Here is a 19886-nt window from a genome sequence, read left to right as displayed (position 1 = left end):
AAAGTCTACAAGCAATAAATGCTGGAGAGGGTGTGGAGAAAAGGGAACCCTCTTACACTGTTGGTGGGAATGCAAACTAGTACAGCCACTATGGAGAACAGTGTGGAGATTCCTTAAAAAAGTGGAAATAGAACTGCCTTATGACTCAGCAATCCCACTGCTGGGCATACACACCGAGGAAACCAGAATGGAAAGAGACACGTGTACCCCAATGTTCATCGCAGCACTGTTTATAATAGCCAGGACATGAAAGCAACCTAGATGTCCATCAGCAGATGAATGGATAAGAAAGCCATGGTACATATACACGATGGAGTATTACTCAGCCATTAAAAAGACTACATTTGAATCAGTTCTAATGAGGTGGATGAAACTGGAGCCTATTATACAGAGTGAAGTAAGCCAGAAAGAAAAACACCAATACAGTATACTAACGCATATATATGGAATTTAGAAAGATGGTAACGATAACCCTGTATGCGAGACAGCAAAAGAGACACAGATGTATAGAACAGTCTTTTGGACTCTGTGGGAGAGGGAGAGGGTGGGATGATTTGGGGGAATGGCATGGAAACATGTATAATATAAGAAACGAATCGCCAGTCCAGGTTCGATACAGGATCCTTGGGGCTGATGCACTGGGATGACCTGGAGGGATGGTACGGGGAGGGAGGTGGGAGGGGGGTTCAGGATGGGGAACACGTGTACACCCATGGCGGATTCATATTGATGTGTGCCAGAACCAATACAATATTGTTAAGTAATTAGCCTCCAATTAAAATAAATAAATTTAAATTAAAAAATAATAAAAGTTATAATACTCATCTTATTTTTAATCCATTTTAAACAAAGACTTTACACCACTCTTTAGTTTATAGCATCAGTCCACAGAAAGCCACATCTGGACCTTCTAAAAAGGAAGGAGCATCAACGACAAATCATGGTACAGTAGGATAGGGTAACTAGATGGGGCTTGGGTTATCTCTCTCAGATAAGGGATGAGCTCTGTATGTAGCAAGAAGAGTGATCAAATGGGACAGACTGAGACAGAGACTACTAGTTGTTCCCCACTATCTCACCTACTCTTATTTCCAACAGAGCTCTTCATTTACAAATGGGGACAAAGCCACTCAAAATAAAGGTTACCTTTCTTAGCCTTTCTTTCTGCCAAGTGCAGACACATGACTAGGTTCTGACCAACTGGATATAAACAAAGTAACATGTATGACTTTCAGAAAGCATTTAAAGAGAAGGAACACATATTCTTCTTTGCCTCTCACATTCCTACAGACTAGAATGCAAATCTGATGGCTGGAGCTCAATCCTGGACCATGAGATGAAAGCTTTATCCTGCCTGCATCCCTGATATGCCAGAGCCTTATAAAGACCTATTTCCTAGCTCTGGACTTCATTTACATGACTGAAAAATAAACTACTTTCCTTATGCCATTTTTTTTTTTCTGTCACTCACAGACAAGCTGAACCATGACTTTTATATACATAAATATACGTGTTGTTTTTGTTCCAGGTATTACAGTGTTGGGCACAAAAAAGATAAATAAAAAACTGAACCATTTATTTAACATTATTAGAATCAGATGGAAGACTGAAACACAGTAGAATTTGAAGCTCTAGTCCTATAATGAATTAGGTCACTATGGGATCTCAACACGTCTTTTTAAGCACGTGAACCTTGACTTTCATCCTATAGTGCGGATTGAAAACACCTAACCTACACGTGCCGAGGTTTATGTAACATGATGATGTGTGAGCCTTACTCAATGAAAGAAGCACTCTGAAAGGAAAAATGCTTACTATTAGCATATGACTTTACAGCCTCTAATGTTTACAAGAAAACACTTAGGTAGAGAAAACATACAAAGGATTGAAGGAAGATAACATCTCATTTTCTACAAGAAATATTATATTACAATCATGTTACAAAAGAAGGTGGGAAGAGGTTAGGGGTGATGAGACTTTTCTCTTAACTGGTCTAGAAGGAAAATAGCTAAATCAATAGAAAATTTAATTACCTTCAAACCAATGAATCAAGTTTGGGGTAATCCACAAGTAAAATGATATGTACTATATGATGTCAAAATCTTCCAAATATAAATATAATACCATGTTCAAAAAGAAAAAAGTAATTGCTTTTTGACTAACTGTTCCAATGATATGCATTTATTCTCTTGAAAAAATTTAAAGCAGCAAAGGAGAGAAGGGAGAAGAGCAGAACTTTACTACCTCTGAAAAAAATCTGACAAAAGATAAAAGTGTGAAGAAGACCCTAGGGTCTCCCCAAAATAACAATCGAGTTAAAGATATTAAAGATGATGATAAAGAGACAGAAAATATATTTGAGGAAAGTGTTTTGCCTAAGTTATTTTGGAGGTGGGTATTCAGTGAACAGAAACACATCTGGGAAGGCATCTGGAGGAAAACTTAATTACCGAATCCTTCTTGAATCACTCTTCTTTTTTTTTTTTTTTTGGCAATTTTCTTTTCTTCTATTCTGACAAATATTGAAGTTGCCAAGCCACTAGGAATAAAACAAGATGGAGGTGGGAGGGGATGGAATAAAATACAAGTTTAATAATAATTTGCCTTTTATCAGATTGTGCTCCAGTATGGGCACATGAAAGAAGAAAAAGAACTCAGCATGCTAAAAAGAGAGCATTACTTTTTTGCAGATAGATGGATAAAACAGGGCACAGGACAGACTGGACATGGTAAATCCATGACTCACTTAGAGAAATCAGCCTGCCCGGTGACTCCGGCTTCGTGCCCTTGTGACCCTTCGCTGTCTGAGTGTAGAGTGGAGAGATCAGAGGTCAGAACTTTCTCTGCAAAGCTGCCACTTCACCTCTACTTTGCTTTCGCCACTAGAAGATTCCTCTACCCCTGAGTGCTCACTAGTTATTGGTTATTGGCATTTCTCTGGGAAATCTGAGTACAGTAAACTTAGGGGTGTGTGAATGGATATCACAGACAAAAGGGACAGGGTAAATTCTGAGACGGCAAATATCATAAAAGTACAAGGCAACACAAAGATGCTATCATATGGTGTGACTTACTTTAGATCCATGCAACTTGCAAGTAAAAATAAACTGGTCATTAATTCACTCAAATTTTATTTACTGAGTAAGGAGATGAATCCTTTATTTTTTTTTAAGTCCACTGTGTATCTATAGGACTTCACTGGTGGCTCAGATGGTAAAAGAATCCACCTGCAATAGGGGAGACCTAGGTTCGATCCCTGAGTTGGGAAGATCCTCTCGGGGAGGGTGTCATATCACATCTTCTTTTTTAGATTAATTAATTTATTTTAATTGGAGGATAATCACTTTACAATATTGTGATGGTTTCTGCCATACATCGACATGTGTTCCCCCATCCTGAACTCCCCTCCCACCTTCCTGCCTGCCCCATCTCTTTGGGTGGTCCCAGGGTACTGACTTTGGGTGCCGTGCTTCCTGCATCGAACTTGCACGGGTCATCTATTTTACATACGGTAATACACATTTCAATGCTATTCTCTCAAACCATCCCACCATTGCCTAGGAGATGGATCTTGTCTCCCATGTTTAAAGTCTACTTAACATAAACCACAAGGCCACTGGACTTTTAACAAAATAATTTGTGTAAACAGTTAGGTCTTTTAATTCATAAACTATTTCATTTCTTAAGATGTATCTATCAATAGGACATTCTTGCTTGTTTCGTTCACACATTCATGTGTGAATCTGAGGACTAAGCAGTTGTTTTACTTAGCATTAGAACACATGATTGAGAGGAGAACTCTGCATGTTATCATTTTTTAAACATGTATGACAATATACAGTTTTCATTGGGGAGTGACTGGAAATTCAACACAGCTCAAATGGGGAAGGACTCACAGTTTATATCTAAGGCCCCAAGGTCCTGGGAACCCTAATTACAATCTCCTCATATATCATGGTGAAAAATTCTCTCATTGAGAGGTAACTCTTTAAAATTACACGAGAAAATAAAAGTAAATGATTCAAACATTCTGCTTTCTTAAATCCCAGTATTATGTTAAAAAGACAACAGAGAAACCAGTAAAGTGACAGGGAATGAAAGTAAATTTATGAGGTATTTACTAAAAATTATTAAAACACAAATCTCTTGAAAACCCAAATTGCATCTCATGCTTTGTTCTATATCGTTTCCTTCCATATCCCTATAAACCCCATCACATCTTTCAAGAAATCATCTTATTCATTTAAATAAAAACATCAAAGGACTATAGTTAATTTTCCAACTAGATTAATAAATTTGAATAGAATAATTTTAGTCATATGAGTGTCTGCTCATGACCAGCTGTTTTAAATTAGTACATTAAGTAATTCAGACACTTTTCTTTGCAAAGGTTGCATGATTTAATAAAGTCCCATATGCTGCCACACGTGCCAACACTTCCAGCTTATCTTCAATCCAGCTGCTGTTATGATAGTAGCTGCCAACGTTCAACCAGCTGAAGAGAATAATGAATCAGCTTCAAGTTGGCTCACATGTAAACTTCTACGGCTCCTAGCTAAAACATGGGCCGATTTCAACTGTAAAGAAAATTAATTAAAAAGATTTCACATCTGCTGTTTGAGAAACATGGCACCACAAATACTGCTGAATGGGGAGTTGAAAAGCGTGCAGCTTCAGGTAAAATCCCATAGTGTGGATTTCACTCTTAAATGCAGCAGGTTGTTTTAAAGACTGGATTTTTTGAAGAAACAAATTAGGAAATGCCTCGTCCCTAATTCATAACATGATTATTTGAGAAGCCTCACACTGCTGGAGAAAAAATGAATTAACATGACTCTTCATTTGTTAAAGGTTCATTACAGAAAAGGCTTCAGAGGAAACAGGATGCAAATAAAAAGGGCCACATTTATACAGAAGCTAAAAAGCAAAAGAAGCGAGCACCAGACCTACTATTTTAAGTGAGCGCCGTTGTCAAGTATTTAGTATGAGGCACAAAATAGGGCTGCCTGGTGGCTCAGAGGTTAAAGCGTCTGCCCGCAATGCGGAAGACCTGGGTTCGATCCCTGGGTCAGGAAGATCCCCTGGAGAAGGAAATGGCAACCCACTCCAATACTCTTGCCTGGAGAATCCCACGGATGGAGGAGCCTGGTGGGCTACAGTCCACGGGGTCACAAAGAGTCAGACACGACTGAGCGACTTCACTCACTCACAAAATAGGGCAACATAGCATCTGGTCCCATCACTTCATGGCAAACAGAAGTGAAGTATTTTCCTGGGTTCCAAAATCACAGCAAACAGTGGCTGCAACGATGAAATTAAAAGATGCTTCCTTCTTGGAAGGAAAGCTATGACAAATCAGGACAGCATATTGAAAAGCAAAGACATCACTTTGCTGACAAAAGGCCATATAGTGAACACTATGGTTTTTCCAGTAGTCACGTACAGACGTGAGAGATGGATCATAAAGAAGGCTGATCGCTGAAGAACTGATGCTTTAGAACTGTGGTGCTGGAGAGGACTTGAGAGTCTCTTGGACTGCAAGGAAATCAAACCAGTCAATCAATCCTAAGGGAAATCAACCCTGAAAATTCAGTGGAAGGACTGAAGCTAAAGCTCCAATACTTTGGCCACTGGATGCGAAGAGCTGACTCATTGGAAAAGACCCTGATGCTGGGAAAGATTGAAGGCGGGAGGAGAAGGGGGTGGCAGAGGATGAGATGGTTGGATGGCATCACTGACTCAATGGACAAGAGTGTGAGCAAACTCTGGGGGATAGTGGAGGACACGGGAACCCAGTGTGCTCCAGTCCATGGGCTACAAAGAGTCAGACACGACTTACAGACTGAACAACAACACAGGAGCAACATGGTAATATCAGACCTTCTTTCTAAGAATGACAATACTGTATTAAATTTCAATAAACACTGGATGAAACAACTATGTGCTGGATCAGTTACCCAGACAAGTGTTCCACAGAAATCCATGAAACTTTGCTGTTTCCAAGAAGCAGGAGTCTATTTGGCTTGAAGTTATGCTAGATTTTTATAGGGAAAAACAAGCAAATGTCAGAGCTTAAAATACTTCATTTATTCCTATATGTCCATCATCACTGGAAATGATTCACTGGATAGATGGACTTCCCTGAGAGGACAGGAAAAGTTTTATACTAAAGAGTAAAGTTAGAGTCTGCACAAGAGTGAGCCTGTACTAGTCCAAGCAAGAAGACAAACTGGACAAAACATACAATTTTTTGGTTCTGATGAACTGTCTAAAACTATAAATAGTACAAGAGTTAATTAAAAAAAAAAATTAGATCCTAACTGGCTAGACTTGTATTTTCCAATTCCAGTGATTCACAGTATCTGAAACTGAAACTGTGGATGGATGGGTGGGATGGGCTATCTTCTCCAGCAATCTCTAATTCCCTCTTGCAGGGACCTCTGATATTTCTAGTGCTGGAAATCCTGGAGATCCCTGGGTAGGTTCTGGAGTCTTCCAGACAGTTTGGGTAATTCTAGAAAAGCTCTGTGGATGCCTCAGAGTAATTCAGAATCCAAAGAAAGAAAAATGAGCTCAGCACTATTTTCTAATTCCTTGACGTGATCCATCTTTTGACCCCTATTTAGCTCATGGATGCTGCTCAAAGTGTTCAAGAGGCAAAAGACTTAAAAGGTCCATCTTCGGAGTAGCATAAAAGGCTAGAACTTGTCAGGAGATTGTTGTCCAGTTAAGCAGCCACAGTAATTCCCCAAACGACTGAGTTAGCACTTACCCAAATGGAGGCAAAGGAAGCTGTTGATTCCTTTACCTCACTGAATCACATTAATAAAACTATTTGGAAAGTGCTCTTGTCTATTTTGCACAACAGGCTACATGTCTGCTCTCAGCAAAATCTTGTGCAAATGTATGAAACACGTGCTTATCTGCTATTGCTACTGTATTACCTGCTACTGCTCTGGTAAGCAAGAGGCAAGAAATTTCACAGGTGTAACAATTTATTTGAGGCTTCCTAGATGGGGTCGCAAAGAGTCGGACATGACTGAGCGACTGAACTGAACTGAACTGAAAATGTGACCCAGTGGTAAAGAATCCTCCTGCCAAAGCAGCAGACTCTGGTTCGATCCCTAGGTCAAGAAGATAACCTTCAAAGAAGAAACGGCAACCCACTTTAGTATTCTTGCCTAGAGAATTCCATGGACAGAGGAGCCTGATGAGCTACAGTCCTTGGGGTCTCAAAAGAGTCAGACACGACCGAGCAACTGAACACAGCACATATCACAACAATTTATTTGTAATTCTGAAAACAAGACATTCACCAATACTGGTGTGCCCAAACTTGTCTGTACATGAGACAACTTTCTGTAGAATAAGCTAGAACAGATGCAAAGGAGGGACACAGGCCAACAACAGACATCTAACATGAAAATCCTTATTCTTTAGCTTTGCCCTCCATTCTCAAGATCAGGAAGTATTAGAGATCCATCATTATTCTGTTTTCTACTTTGAAAGTTGTATATACTTAATGATTATAATTATGAAATCCTAGAATAAGTATACTTTCCATTCACTGATTTGAATATTTGAACAATTAGCTGGATTTGCTTGAATGCAAACCAAGTGTCTTTATTTCTGGTGGTTAGGATAATCAAGAAACGCCTAGAGGTGAAAAAAAAAATTAGACACATAAAGGGAAGATGAGGAAGGAAGGAGAAAGTAAACAGAAGAAAAAGATTCGTATGTAGTCAGGATAAGTGACTAATTGAAGGTGGAAAAAATAATTGCTTACAATTTGTATAAAGCAATCATATCCACGTAGTACTTGGTACAAAGGTACATAATTATAAACAAGATGGAAATAAAGAGTTGTATTTTAATTAAGAAAAACAACAGAGGAAAAAATTATGGGAAAAAAATTATGGAAAGTAGAAAGACCCATGCCACAAATATGCCAAGATAAATGACATATTCCCCAAGGGGAGTGTAGTGCCCCGGACTTGAGAACGTTCCGAATGACCTTGGCCGGCACTATTTCCTGCCTTGTATAATCATAGAAGGCATTCAACCTTGGTGATGATGAGAAGTAGGATTTTTAAGAATATAATTATAGGCTGCAAGTGTTTTCTGTGGAAGCAAAATTATCATTCATGTCTGAGATTGTGTAAATATGCCTTAATTTTGGTCAATGGCAATTTGAACTTTAAAAAAACAGAATCTCAAAACCTCCTTATAAAGCTCCATTCTTCAAGAAAACTACAGGGGTAAGTGTGTAAAAGCAAAGATGTTCCCAGATACTCTTCCAAAAATGCTATTTCGTAGAAAATTATCTCTTTTGTAGTGACATGATTTGACCTATCTCCATGTCAGAAACAGTTGACAGCTTCAAAAAGCCACATGAAAGGAGATGTAAGCAGAGCAAAGCTAAAGCAGTTTTCATCTACTAGGTCAGGTACAGAGATGATCACAATGCACATTACCTTAGGAAGACTGGCAACCCTACACAAATTAATGGTGTGTGATGCACAGATGGAAGGTGGATAAAACTGAGAGGAAAGAAGAAACCACATCAAGGGTGTCTAAGGAAAACTTAAAGGCTTTGAAAGCTTCAAAAGTCTCACCTCTCTCTGGTGCCTTTAATTGTGGCTACCATAAGTGCATTTTTGCCACATGCTTTTAAAAGAAAAAAGAAACAGTGATTTTCTTAAGTGCTAACAGACTTACTTGTCTTTTAGAAAATCCACCACTCTTTTGAAGTCAGCCACGCAGTATTCTCTTTTCATTTCCATGAGCACAGTGTCAGAGGCAGACTGAACTGGTATGTGCAGAAAAGCATAGACTCGGGGGTGATGAAGGATTTTTGCCATTTCCTTGAGAAAGATGGAAGGAGAAAACATTAATCATTTTAACAAATCAGATCAACTCTCACAAGTGCAAGTGAATAAACACAGCTAAAAACAGACCAATCCTCTAGGCTCCTCAAGTGAAGTCCACTGACTGCACTCTAGGATGACATCTGGGAATTTAACATGACTTCCTGAGGATTTAACAGAAAAGCTACTTCCTCATGGTCACTGCCTCTCTTAGGTGACGAAACAGAGATAAACTCATGTAAATCCTAGAGACTAAAAAGATTTCTGAGTTCTTCAAAATAAGCACCACTCATCCCTTGCCTCAAGGCAATGTTATATTCTGGCCTGTTACATTAGCAGCAGAAACAGCAATATTTAAGGCAAACAGTTGAAGGTGTAGAATCCTGAGTACTTGAATAAAGTTTCCAACTTTACAGAAAGTCAATACTTTTTTTTTTAATACTAAAGCAGAAAAAGAAATCTGTGACTCACTTGTTTCTTTTTCAGATAGTTAGCAAACACTTATTTTTGAGCATGCAAAAGGCACAGTATCAGACAACAAAGCCAATCAGTTCACCTCTGGTCACCTACTGGTATCTACCTATAAGCTGCTGCTGCTGCTAAGTCACTTCAGTCATGTCTGACTCTGTGCGACCCCATAGACAGCAGCCCACCAGGCTTCCCCGTCCCTGGGATTCTCCAGGCAAGAACACTGGAGTGGGTTGCCATTTCCTTCTCCAATGCATGAAAGTGAAAAGTGAAAGTGAAGTCGCTCAGTCGTGTCCGACTCTAGCGACCCCATGGACTGCAGCCTACCAGGCTCCTCCGTCCATGGGATTTTCTAGGCAAAAGTACTGGGGTGGGGTGCCATTGCCTTCTCCACCTATAAGCTGCAGAGTTTCAAAGAGGAGAAAGAAGGGAAGAGCAGGAAGAAGAATCTGTCTGGCAAAGTTAAAGAGAGCAGGTTTGAGTGAAATAATTAGGAAATACATAAGATTGTTCTAAATTCTTCCAAGGATATGAAGTGGATGGGAAAAAGAATGGTAAAAGGAAAACTGAGGTAAGGAAACCATTTATGTGAGCAATAAGAAAAATGTGCTGAACTTATGGCCCATCAATGGTGGGGGAGGGGGGGAAAAGAGGGAGTTGAGAGACAGAGTGGACACTAAGAGTCCGAAAGAGGTAACAGTGTCAAGAAAGGAACTGCTCTTTAGTAACTTGCATGTGTCCAGTGATTTTAGTTTTCAAAGTACTATACTGTACTCTCACATCTGCTTTCTAATTTTATCATTAGAAAAGCATTTTGAGGGATCTTGTGGACTCAAAGAGCCACCTAATTCCATAGAGGTGACCGCCTCTTTGCTATTCAGGGCTCAGTCATGTATATGTATCACCCATGCCCTTTGTCCCTTCATTTTCTTTCCACTGACTATGAATACTAGTATTTTGACCAAAGTGGAAGAAAAGAATGACAAACTCAAGCTACTTATTTTCTTCGGAGCAGCTTAGTTGGTTTAAAAAAAATCCTTCTGATTAAGAAATTCAAATAACCAAATGATATTACTCATGGATATCCTTCATCGACCTTCTCTTGCAGGAATTAACTGGGATATGCGACTGAGCGACTAACACACACAGACACACTGTGTTAAACATAGATCACTAAATTGGGACTGAAGTTCAAGAATTGATTTGGCAGCAAAATGACTGGCTAACACATGACCTGAAGTTCTCCTTCACAGAATTGACATTTCTTGGCTGCGTATTTAGTCAGAAGGCTCTTCACCTCCGTACTCAAGACTACTATGTATAAGGCTGCGGGAGGCAGGCCTGAACGTTCATCATCACTACCGACTCTGAGTAAATACACCGGCCTCCTGCTATGACTCTCCGTCTTTCAGGTTTTTTACACCTGAGTATCACCATTCTTGAACAGTGTGAGAAAAACAATTATACAAAAATCTCTGTTTTCTAAAGGAGCAGGACTCAGCTTTAGCTAACCTGCAACATACATACTGTGGCAAAAAAAAAAAAATGACACCTTTACAAGTAACACAATGTGTGAATTGAAATTCTACTTTCAATCTCTGTGCACTGGTTTTCTTATCTGAAGAATGAAGACAGTGGTAATTCCCACCTCATAGGGTTACTGGGCTATGGTAAGAATAAGACAACCCAGTAAAGTGCTTATGTGTTAGCATTTAAGACATAAATTATCTAACATGCTTCTTCTTTGGAGAATGTTTAAAATTCATACTAACACATTTTCATACACGTTAATGAAAGCATCAATAGACAGAATTGCTTTTCAACAAGGTAGCTTCCTTAACTAGTAAGTGAAGGAGTGATAACTTGTACTGATTTGCAAAAAATAAATTTGGAAGGGGTTCCCAGTGAACATGACCTGGGGGCCAGAAGGGGTGCAGTCTCTATTGGAAACACTCAGGGTGGCCCTTCTACTATAAACAGGCTATTTCACTAGATGAAACATAACCCTATTATAGTATGACAATTTTCAAATTACAATGTTAATAGAAAACAAGCAGGATAAATTTGGTGGGTTTTCCCCCCTTTGGCTCTCAAAGTAAGATTTCCCAACAGTAATTATCTCCAGCTTCATACTACAGACTTTGCAACTTCATAAAAGTAGGTACCAAAACACAAAAATAAGCTCACCCCTTGCATAAAGTCTGTACTTCTTTCACTAGAAGAACCACAACTTAAGGTATATTAACATAACCCAACGGAGAAGGCAATGGCACCCCACTCCAGTACTCTTGCCTGGAAAATCCCATGGATGGAGGAGCCTGGTAGGCTGCAGTCCATGGGGTCGCTAAGAGTCGGACACGACTGAGCGACTTCACTTTCACTTTTCACTTTCATGCACTGGAGAAGGAAATGGCAACCCACTCCAGCTCCAGTGTTCTTGCCTGGAGAATCCCAGGGACGGGGAAGTCTGGTGGGCTGTTGTCTATGGGGTCGCACAGTCAGACATGACTGAAGCGAGTTAGCAGCAGCAGCAGCAGCAACATAACCCAAAGAGACAAAGTAGATATTTTTTGTATTGTTTTCCCTTCTATCCCTCTTCTCACTTAACACTGTTGGTTACATATAACCTCCAATACTTTGGCCACCTGATGTGAAGAGACGACTCATTGGAAAAGACCCTGATGCTGGGAAAGATTGAGGGCAGGAGGAGAAGGGGATGACAGTGGATGAGATGGTTGGATAGCATCATCAACTCAATGGACATGAGTTTGAGCAAACTCCAGGAGATAGTGAAGGACAAGGAAGCCTTGTGTGCTGCAGTCCATGGGGTCACAAAGAATTGGACACAACTGAGTGACTGAACAACAAATGAATAACCTTTGGGCTACTTCCCCTTTCAAAATTCTTCTCTATTTTTAAGGTTTAGTTTGGAGTTCCAGATTCTCTGGTATAAGGGATGACTTTTTATTCCGTGATGCCTCAGCAACCTGTTCCTGCTATCACCAACATATTTCCTTAAATCTACCATGCAACGTGGCCGTGCATCTCCCAAACAGAAGGTCTACAAGGGTAGTAATCATGTCTTACTCCATTCTCTGATTCTACAATGACTAGGACTATGCCAAGTATACACCACCAAACATATAAACAGAGATTTAAGTCAAAACCACATCCACATACAATGAGAAAGATTTAAAATATAATTGCTATTTGACAGTAAAACAAACTTTCCATTAGTTCCACTTGGCTAAAGCAGGTAGATAAGCACATATTCAGGCAGGTATACAAGCAGATAATTGGCCTGCCTTAACTGTAGAACTTTGGCTACCTGATACAAGCAGTCGAGTCACTGGAAAAGACCCTGAGGCTGGGAAAGATTGAAGGCAAAAGGAGAAGAGGGTGGCAAAGGATGAGAGGAGAGTGTGAGGGACAGGGAGTCCCTGCCTGCTACAGTCCACAGATCGCAAAGAGTCAGACACAACTTAGCAACTGAACAGCAACAAACAATTTTAGAAGCCAAGATCAGATACTTTCTAGGTAGCCCCACCATGGGTTACAGCTCTAAAAATCTGCTGGAGCTTTGGATTAAAATCACAATGTATACTCTTATGGAAGTAATTTACAAATGTGTGCTCAAGAACAGCAGTCAAGAGCAACCCTAAGCTCTGAGGTGGGTAATAGAGACTGAAAGCAAGTGACATCACTCTGCCGACAAAGGTCTGTACATTCAAGGCTATGGTCTCCCCAGTGGTCATGTACAGTTGTGAGAGCTGGACTATAAAGGCAGAACGCCTCCAAACTGTGGCGCTGGAGAAGACTTCTGAAAGTCCCTTGGAGAGCAAGATCAAATCAGTCAATCTTAAGGGAGATCAACCCTGAATATTCACTGGAAGGACTGATGCTGAGGCTGAAGCTCCAGTACTCTGGTCATCTGATGCAAACAGATGATTCATTGGAAAAGTCCCTGATGCTGGGAAAGATTGAGGGCAGAGGAAGAAGAGGGCATCGGAGGATGAGATGGTTAAATGGCATCACCAACTCAATGGACACGAATTTGGGCAAACTCCAGAGATGGTGAAGGACAGTGAGGCCTGGCGTGCTGCGGTTCATGGAATCATAAAGAGTGGGACACGACTGGGTGACTGAATAACAACAACAAAACAGGCACCTGTGTGCGCACATGCCTGTGTGTGTTTTGAGGAGCTCTTGTAGCAACTAGCATAGAAACAGTATCTGCTACTGCTACTGCTGCTGCTAAGTCGCTTCAGTCGTGTCTGACTCTGTGCGACCCCAGAGCCGGCAGCACACTAGGCTGCCCCGTCCCTGGGATTCTCCAGGCATAACACTGGAGTGGGTTGCCATTCCTTCTCCAATGTGTGAAAGTGAAAAGTGAAAGTGAAGTTGCTCAGTCGTGTCTGACTCTTAGCGATCCCATGGACTGCAGCCCACCAGGCTCCTCCATCCGTGGGATTTTCCAGGCAAGAGTACTGGAGTGGGGTGCCATTGCCTTCTCTGAGAAACAGTATCTATTAATATTTTAATACCAGTTCATTTTTAATGTAAGGGTTGAAGTATCAAGGCTGCTTAAAATATAAATGTTGACTACTTTGTAGGTAAGGACCAGAATGCCTAACAGATCAAGAAAATAGTATTTCTATCTGTTGTTTTCATATGGAGTTTTCCTATTACAAGCTGGTAATCATCTCAGTGTTTGTGATTTTTTAATGAACTTAAAAAGATAAGAAAAAGAAAAAAAGAATGAAAACAGACTTAATTTTGAAAAGTTATTTATATATGGTATATTTTTAAAAGCAATGCTAAGTCTCACTTTTATTGCCCTGCAATTATCATATTAGTCATCATTTTCTACCTGGTATTGAATATATATACACTAGGAGCCAACAAAGTCACTCAGTGTAGGAGTGTATAATATACATTAATACCTGCATTCAGATGTCCCTGCAATTCATTCACAGTGAAAGCCCTCTCAGATTATAACTCTGTTGGGAAGTATATGCATACTTACAATGCAAAATTTAACACTGCTATTTTTTTTTTTAGCTAACCTAAGAAGCAAGCATACATAATATACATAAGCTAACCTAAGAATACCCTAAAAAAAAAAAGTAAGAAACTATGCCATTTACCCTTAGGAATTTAAAAATAGCTTATTTGATATACAAATACATAGCATACCATTCATTCATAAAAAGTAAGCAATTGTTAATAAATGTTTTTTAGCATATTCACTGGATGGTGAAGTGTGCCTGGAAAATTCTTATCACTCAAGAGTAAACTCCACCCAGCAATCCCACTCCTAGATATACACCCCAAGGAAACCAAAATTGGAAACAACACATGTATCCCATCATTCACTGCAGCACTATTTACAACAGCTAGAACACGGAAGCAACCTAGATGCCCATAGACAGATGAGTGGATAAAGAAGTTGTGGTACATATACACAATGGAATATTACTCAGCCATAAAAAAACACATTTGAGTCAGTTCTAATGAGGTGGATGAACCTAGAGCCTATTATACACAGTGAAGTAAGTCAGAAAGAGAAAGATAAATATCATATACTAACACATATATATGGAATCTAGAAAAATGGTACTGAAGAATTTATTTGCAGGGCAGCAATGGAGAAACAGACATAGAGAATAGACTTATGGACATGGGGAGAGGGGAGGAGAGCGTGAGATGTATGGAGAGAGTAACGTGGAAACCTGTATTACCATATGTAAAATAGATAGCCAACGGGAGTTTGCTGTATGACTAAGGAAACTCAAACAGGGGCTCTGTATCAACCCAGAGGGGTGGAATGGGGAGGGAGATGGGAGGGAGGTTCGAGAGGGAGGGGACATATGTATGCCTATAGCTGATTCATGTTGAGGTTTGACAGAAAACAACAAAATTCTGTAAAGCAATTATCCTTTGATTAAAAAAAACAAATAAATTTAAAATATAAGTAAACTCCATTTGGGGTGGAACTTTCTGTGGCCCATAAAACTACATTTCTCTGTCCTGTGTTCTAGTTTTGTAACTGATATACATTTCCATTCCAATATGTATTGAAAAGTGGTTAAGAGAAAGGACTCAGCAGTCTGAACAGGCTTAGGCTCTAAATCTAGTTATTCTATTTACTGTTCTTCACTGCAGACACATTATTTAAATGTTTCTGAATGTTTGTTTTCTTCATTCATAAAATGACAGTGTATCAGTAGGATGCATCAGGTGATACTGTATATGATCTCAAAACTCTTGGTGGCTTATAACAACAAAAATGTAACTCTTCCTCACATTACAGGAATGTCATGGATTGGTTGAAGCTTTGCTTAAGTCGCTTTCACTTCCAAACTTAAAATGTGGAAGAGGGGGAAGCAAAGAGAGACACAGAGAATCATCAACTTGAACCATATGCCCAGAAATTGTGCTTGTCACATCTGCATGCATTTCACTGGCCACTGCAGGTCTCACAGCTACTCTAAGGTTTAATAGGCAGAGATTCTAACACAGAGGAGGGAGAGGCAGAGATTCCCATCATGGAGAGGGAAACCAGAATGTCTGGTAAGCAATGATACAATCTACCAGAGAAATAATAAAAAATACCTACAGCGAAGAGGGAGGGGTCAGATGAGATATACATAAAGTACTCAATGGAGTGCCTGACACACGTGAGCACTCCTTCATCAAAGGAGGCTGTTATGTGTTCACATGTTTAGAAAATGCAAAGGAGGTTACTGCCTTCTTTGCATCCCCATCCGAGAGACACAGTTTGCTGTTTAATAAACACTTGTTTTGCTGCATCATTTTATATACCAAGCATCCGTAACTAGAGCAGAGCAATCACCAGAACATACTTTCCACTCTATTCCATGTGACACGTGAAACAAAAGTTATCTGAAATTAGCATCATTGGGGATAATGAGATCATAAATAAAGGAGAGTTGAATATTTCTAGATAGATCTTTAACATCTGCCTTCTGACTGGATTCTTTAATTGGGGCTTCCAGGGTGGCACTAGTGGTAAAGAACCCACCAGTCAATGCTAATTATTTATTTACTTCACATCAAAGAGAAGCCAACCGAATTGTCTGAGTTGAACGCTCAGTCTAACTAGGTTGAATATATCAATACTATCCCTATTAAATTGATCAGGTATTGATTAGTTCTTTTAGTGTTTGGCAGACATGGTCTTTTTTTAAGGGAAAAGTATATATACTTTTTAAAGTGTATACACACACACACACGTGTGTGTGTGTGTGTATATATATATATATATATATATATATTTGTTTTTTACCATATACTTGTTCATGTTATATAGTGTTTGAATTACAACAGATTTTGTTGTTAGTTTTCTTCTGTTTTATCTTATTTTAAAATTAGTACAGTAAACCTGACTTTTTTTCTATGTGTTCAGTTTCATGAATTTTAGTATACATGTAGGTTTATGTAACAATCACCACAATCCAGATATAAGAGCTCTTGGCCTTAGCAGAGTAGAATAATAATTTAAAAATAAAACAAGCCATTGATAATATCAGTTGAAAATAAATGTGTGTATAATTACAACTCTTAGCGTTTTGACATTTCGTATTAACATATATTATCATCTTCATAATGTAAAGTCTGATTGTTGACTCTGACACTGAGCTGAGAATGACACTGAGGTGAAGTGGTAATGGTAATCGGGCACTAAAGTCCTTTTAACATTTCTATGAAAGCTAATTAGGACAGACATTTTGTCTTCACTTATTTTAATGCAAATACTGAAAATGTTAACTCTGCAGTTTAGAAGTGAATTTCCTATTATAATTAAGTTATAGATAAAGTGTAAATTAGAATCTGTTCACAATATCGACTCCTTTTCATTTGGGATATAAGGATGGGAAATGTTCTCTTTTTATGCTCCCTAATTCACTTTCTAATGCTATTAATGATAATTTATCTTTGGATGGCTGAGAAGAAGTTTGCATGTAGGTGGGCTAAGTTGTCTCAGTCGTGTCCAACTCTCTGCGACTCCATGGATTGTAGCTCGCCAGGCCCCTCTGTCCATGGGCTTCTCCAGGTAAGAATACTAGAGTGAGTTGCCATGCCCTCCTCCAGGGGATCCTCCCGACCCAGGGATGGAACCTGAGTCTCGTAAAGCTCCTGCACTGAAGGCAGATCTCCACCACTGAGCCCCAAGAATAAGTTTAGATGCAGGGACATGACTTAGTGGCTGATACAGTGTCATTAACGAAGGAATGGGTGAAATATAACTCTGGTCTTACTTTACCTTGACCTCTATGACTTTAAGAGTGTTGAAGGTGACTCCGGAAATAGGATCTCCTAGAACACAGGCACGGATTTTGTCTTTAATGCAAAACTGCAAAGAGTTAACATTTTCAGTGTTTGCATTAAAATAAGTGAAGACAAATGTCTGTCCCAATCAGACATTTTACCTTTACCTAGAAACCTTTGTAGGACTTACTCCAAAATAGCCATGTTGATTATTCAACTGAATCATTCCATCATCCATTCATTCAACTATAAATTAATTTTTTAAGTGCCAGGCAGCAAGGAAATGAGGAGATACAGAAAAACACAGTATGCTCTTGGGGTATGAGCATGGATGGTAAAATTGTAGGACAGAAGAGCTAAATGAAGTCTGTACAGAGTGCTCTGGTGGTGAGAATAAAACTACCCAAAAAAGAGATATTTAAAATAACATAATATTGCTGCAACAGGGATGAACTTTGAAAACATTATGCTAAGCGAAATCAGCCAGACCAAAATGAAAAATATTGCATGAGCTCATTTACATGCTGCTGCTGCTGCTGCTAAGTCACTTCAGTCGTGTCCAACTCTGTGTGACCCCACAGACGGCAGCCAGCCCACTAGGCTCCCCTCCCCCGTCCCTGGGATTCTCCAGGCAAGAACACTGGAGTGGGTTGCCATTTCCTTCTCCGATGCATGAAAGTGAAAAGTGAAAGTGAAGTTTACATGAGGTACCTACAATAGGCACACTCAAGAGAGACAAGGGGGAGAGAGGTACAGGGAGTGTACTGTTTAACGGGCACAGAATATCAGTTTAGGAAAACGAAAAAGTTCCAGAGACGGACTGTGGTTATGGGTACAAAATACTGTGAATGTACTTAATGTCAGTGAACTGCACACTCAAAGACAGCCAACAGGTATAACAACACATAAGGTATAAGGCGGTATATCTTATAAAGTGATCCAGTGACCTGTCATATCAGTTCTGCTTTTTTAAATCTAATAATATCAATTCTATCTTTAAAAGTACATTTGGGAAAAGTAATAAGTACGCTTGGAGACCACTTAATGATTCTCTACCTATTTACTCTTTTAACAAATACACTGACTGTAAAATTATTTGTTGAAATTAAAAAAAGAATTGTTTGAGGGTTGGACTCATAGATTTTACAGGCTAAACATGTTACTCACTTCTAAAATAAAGATGTACATGGTAATTGGTGAACATAATGAAAAAAACACATTATTCTGTTTTAAAAAATGAATGTCTTTATTTTATACAAAGGTAACAGATACTCATTTTTAAGGTTTTGGAAAAACAGAAAAAATAGAGAAAAACAAATCATAGTTAAAGCAATGTTGTTACTATCATCATGAAACAATTATAAAATTATACTTGATACGATCTAGTGGGCTTGCTGCTGCTGCTGCTAAGTCACTTCAGTCGTGTCCGACTCTGAGCGACCCCATAGACGGCAGCCCACCAGGCTCCCCCATCCCTGGGATTCTCCAGGCAAGAACACTGGAGTGGGTTGCCATTTCCTTCTCCAATGCATGAAAGTGAAAAATAAAAGTGAAGTCGCCCAGTCATGTCCCACTTTTAGCGACCCCATGGACTGCAGCCTACCAGGCTCCTCCATCCATGGGATTTTCCAGGCAAGAGTACTGGAGTGGGTCACCAGTGCTTAGAAAATCTAAAACGATTTTCAAAGACCAAATATCAAGTTAATAATATTTCTTGACAATATATCATTCTGTGAGAGCTCTATTTCTTCAGAAATGAAAGAAGCAAAACTTTCTTCTAAGCAGGGTCCATCCAAATCACCCTGATTCTTATATTCAAGGGACCCCTAATGCTCCCACATTAGCATAGCAGGAGAGAGAAACTGGAATATGAAAACAATAAACGAAGGAGAATCAGAGATAAGAATCAGCAAAACAGCTCAGAATCATTCCTGAAGAAGTTATTACCATTAGAGCATGTTGTCCCTGGTGTTATAATGAGAGAGTAGGAAAAAAACAGACATGGAAGAAATTTATTTGAAAAGAAGACAAAAATGAGAATGAAAGCAAAAGGAGAAGAGGGAGGGGCAATTGTTTCCCCACTCTCAAATTTATTGTAAGGGAATTCTTGCCTGGAGAATCCCACTGACAGAGGAGCCTGGCAGGCTACAGTCCATGGGGTCGCAAAGAGTTGGATAAGACTGAAGCCAATTAGCACAAGGGAATTTCGGGGGGGGGGGGGGGGGGAAGGACCATAAGCAGTCATTTAATTGGAATGAT

At 39.4% G+C, this 19886-nt stretch overlaps 1 protein-coding gene across 11 annotated transcripts in view; it reads right to left on the bottom strand.

Moving 5' to 3' along the window:
• CDKAL1 (CDK5 regulatory subunit associated protein 1 like 1) overlaps positions 1-19886 on the bottom strand; it is a 617913-nt gene that overhangs the window by 191713 nt on the left and 406314 nt on the right. For all 11 annotated transcript variants that reach the window (XM_045162607.1, XM_045162600.1, XM_045162601.1 and 8 more), the window contains one exon: positions 8719-8864. In XM_045162607.1, the coding sequence (XP_045018542.1) occupies positions 8719-8864 (146 nt within the window). The remainder of the gene's footprint in view (positions 1-8718; positions 8865-19886) is intronic.

The sequence above is a fragment of the Bubalus bubalis genome, chromosome 2 (assembly GCF_019923935.1).
Source record: "Bubalus bubalis isolate 160015118507 breed Murrah chromosome 2, NDDB_SH_1, whole genome shotgun sequence".
Classification (NCBI taxonomy): domain Eukaryota; kingdom Metazoa; phylum Chordata; class Mammalia; order Artiodactyla; family Bovidae; genus Bubalus; species Bubalus bubalis.
Note: the sequence above shows the minus strand (reverse complement) of the source record. Positions and strands in the feature narration are given on the sequence as shown.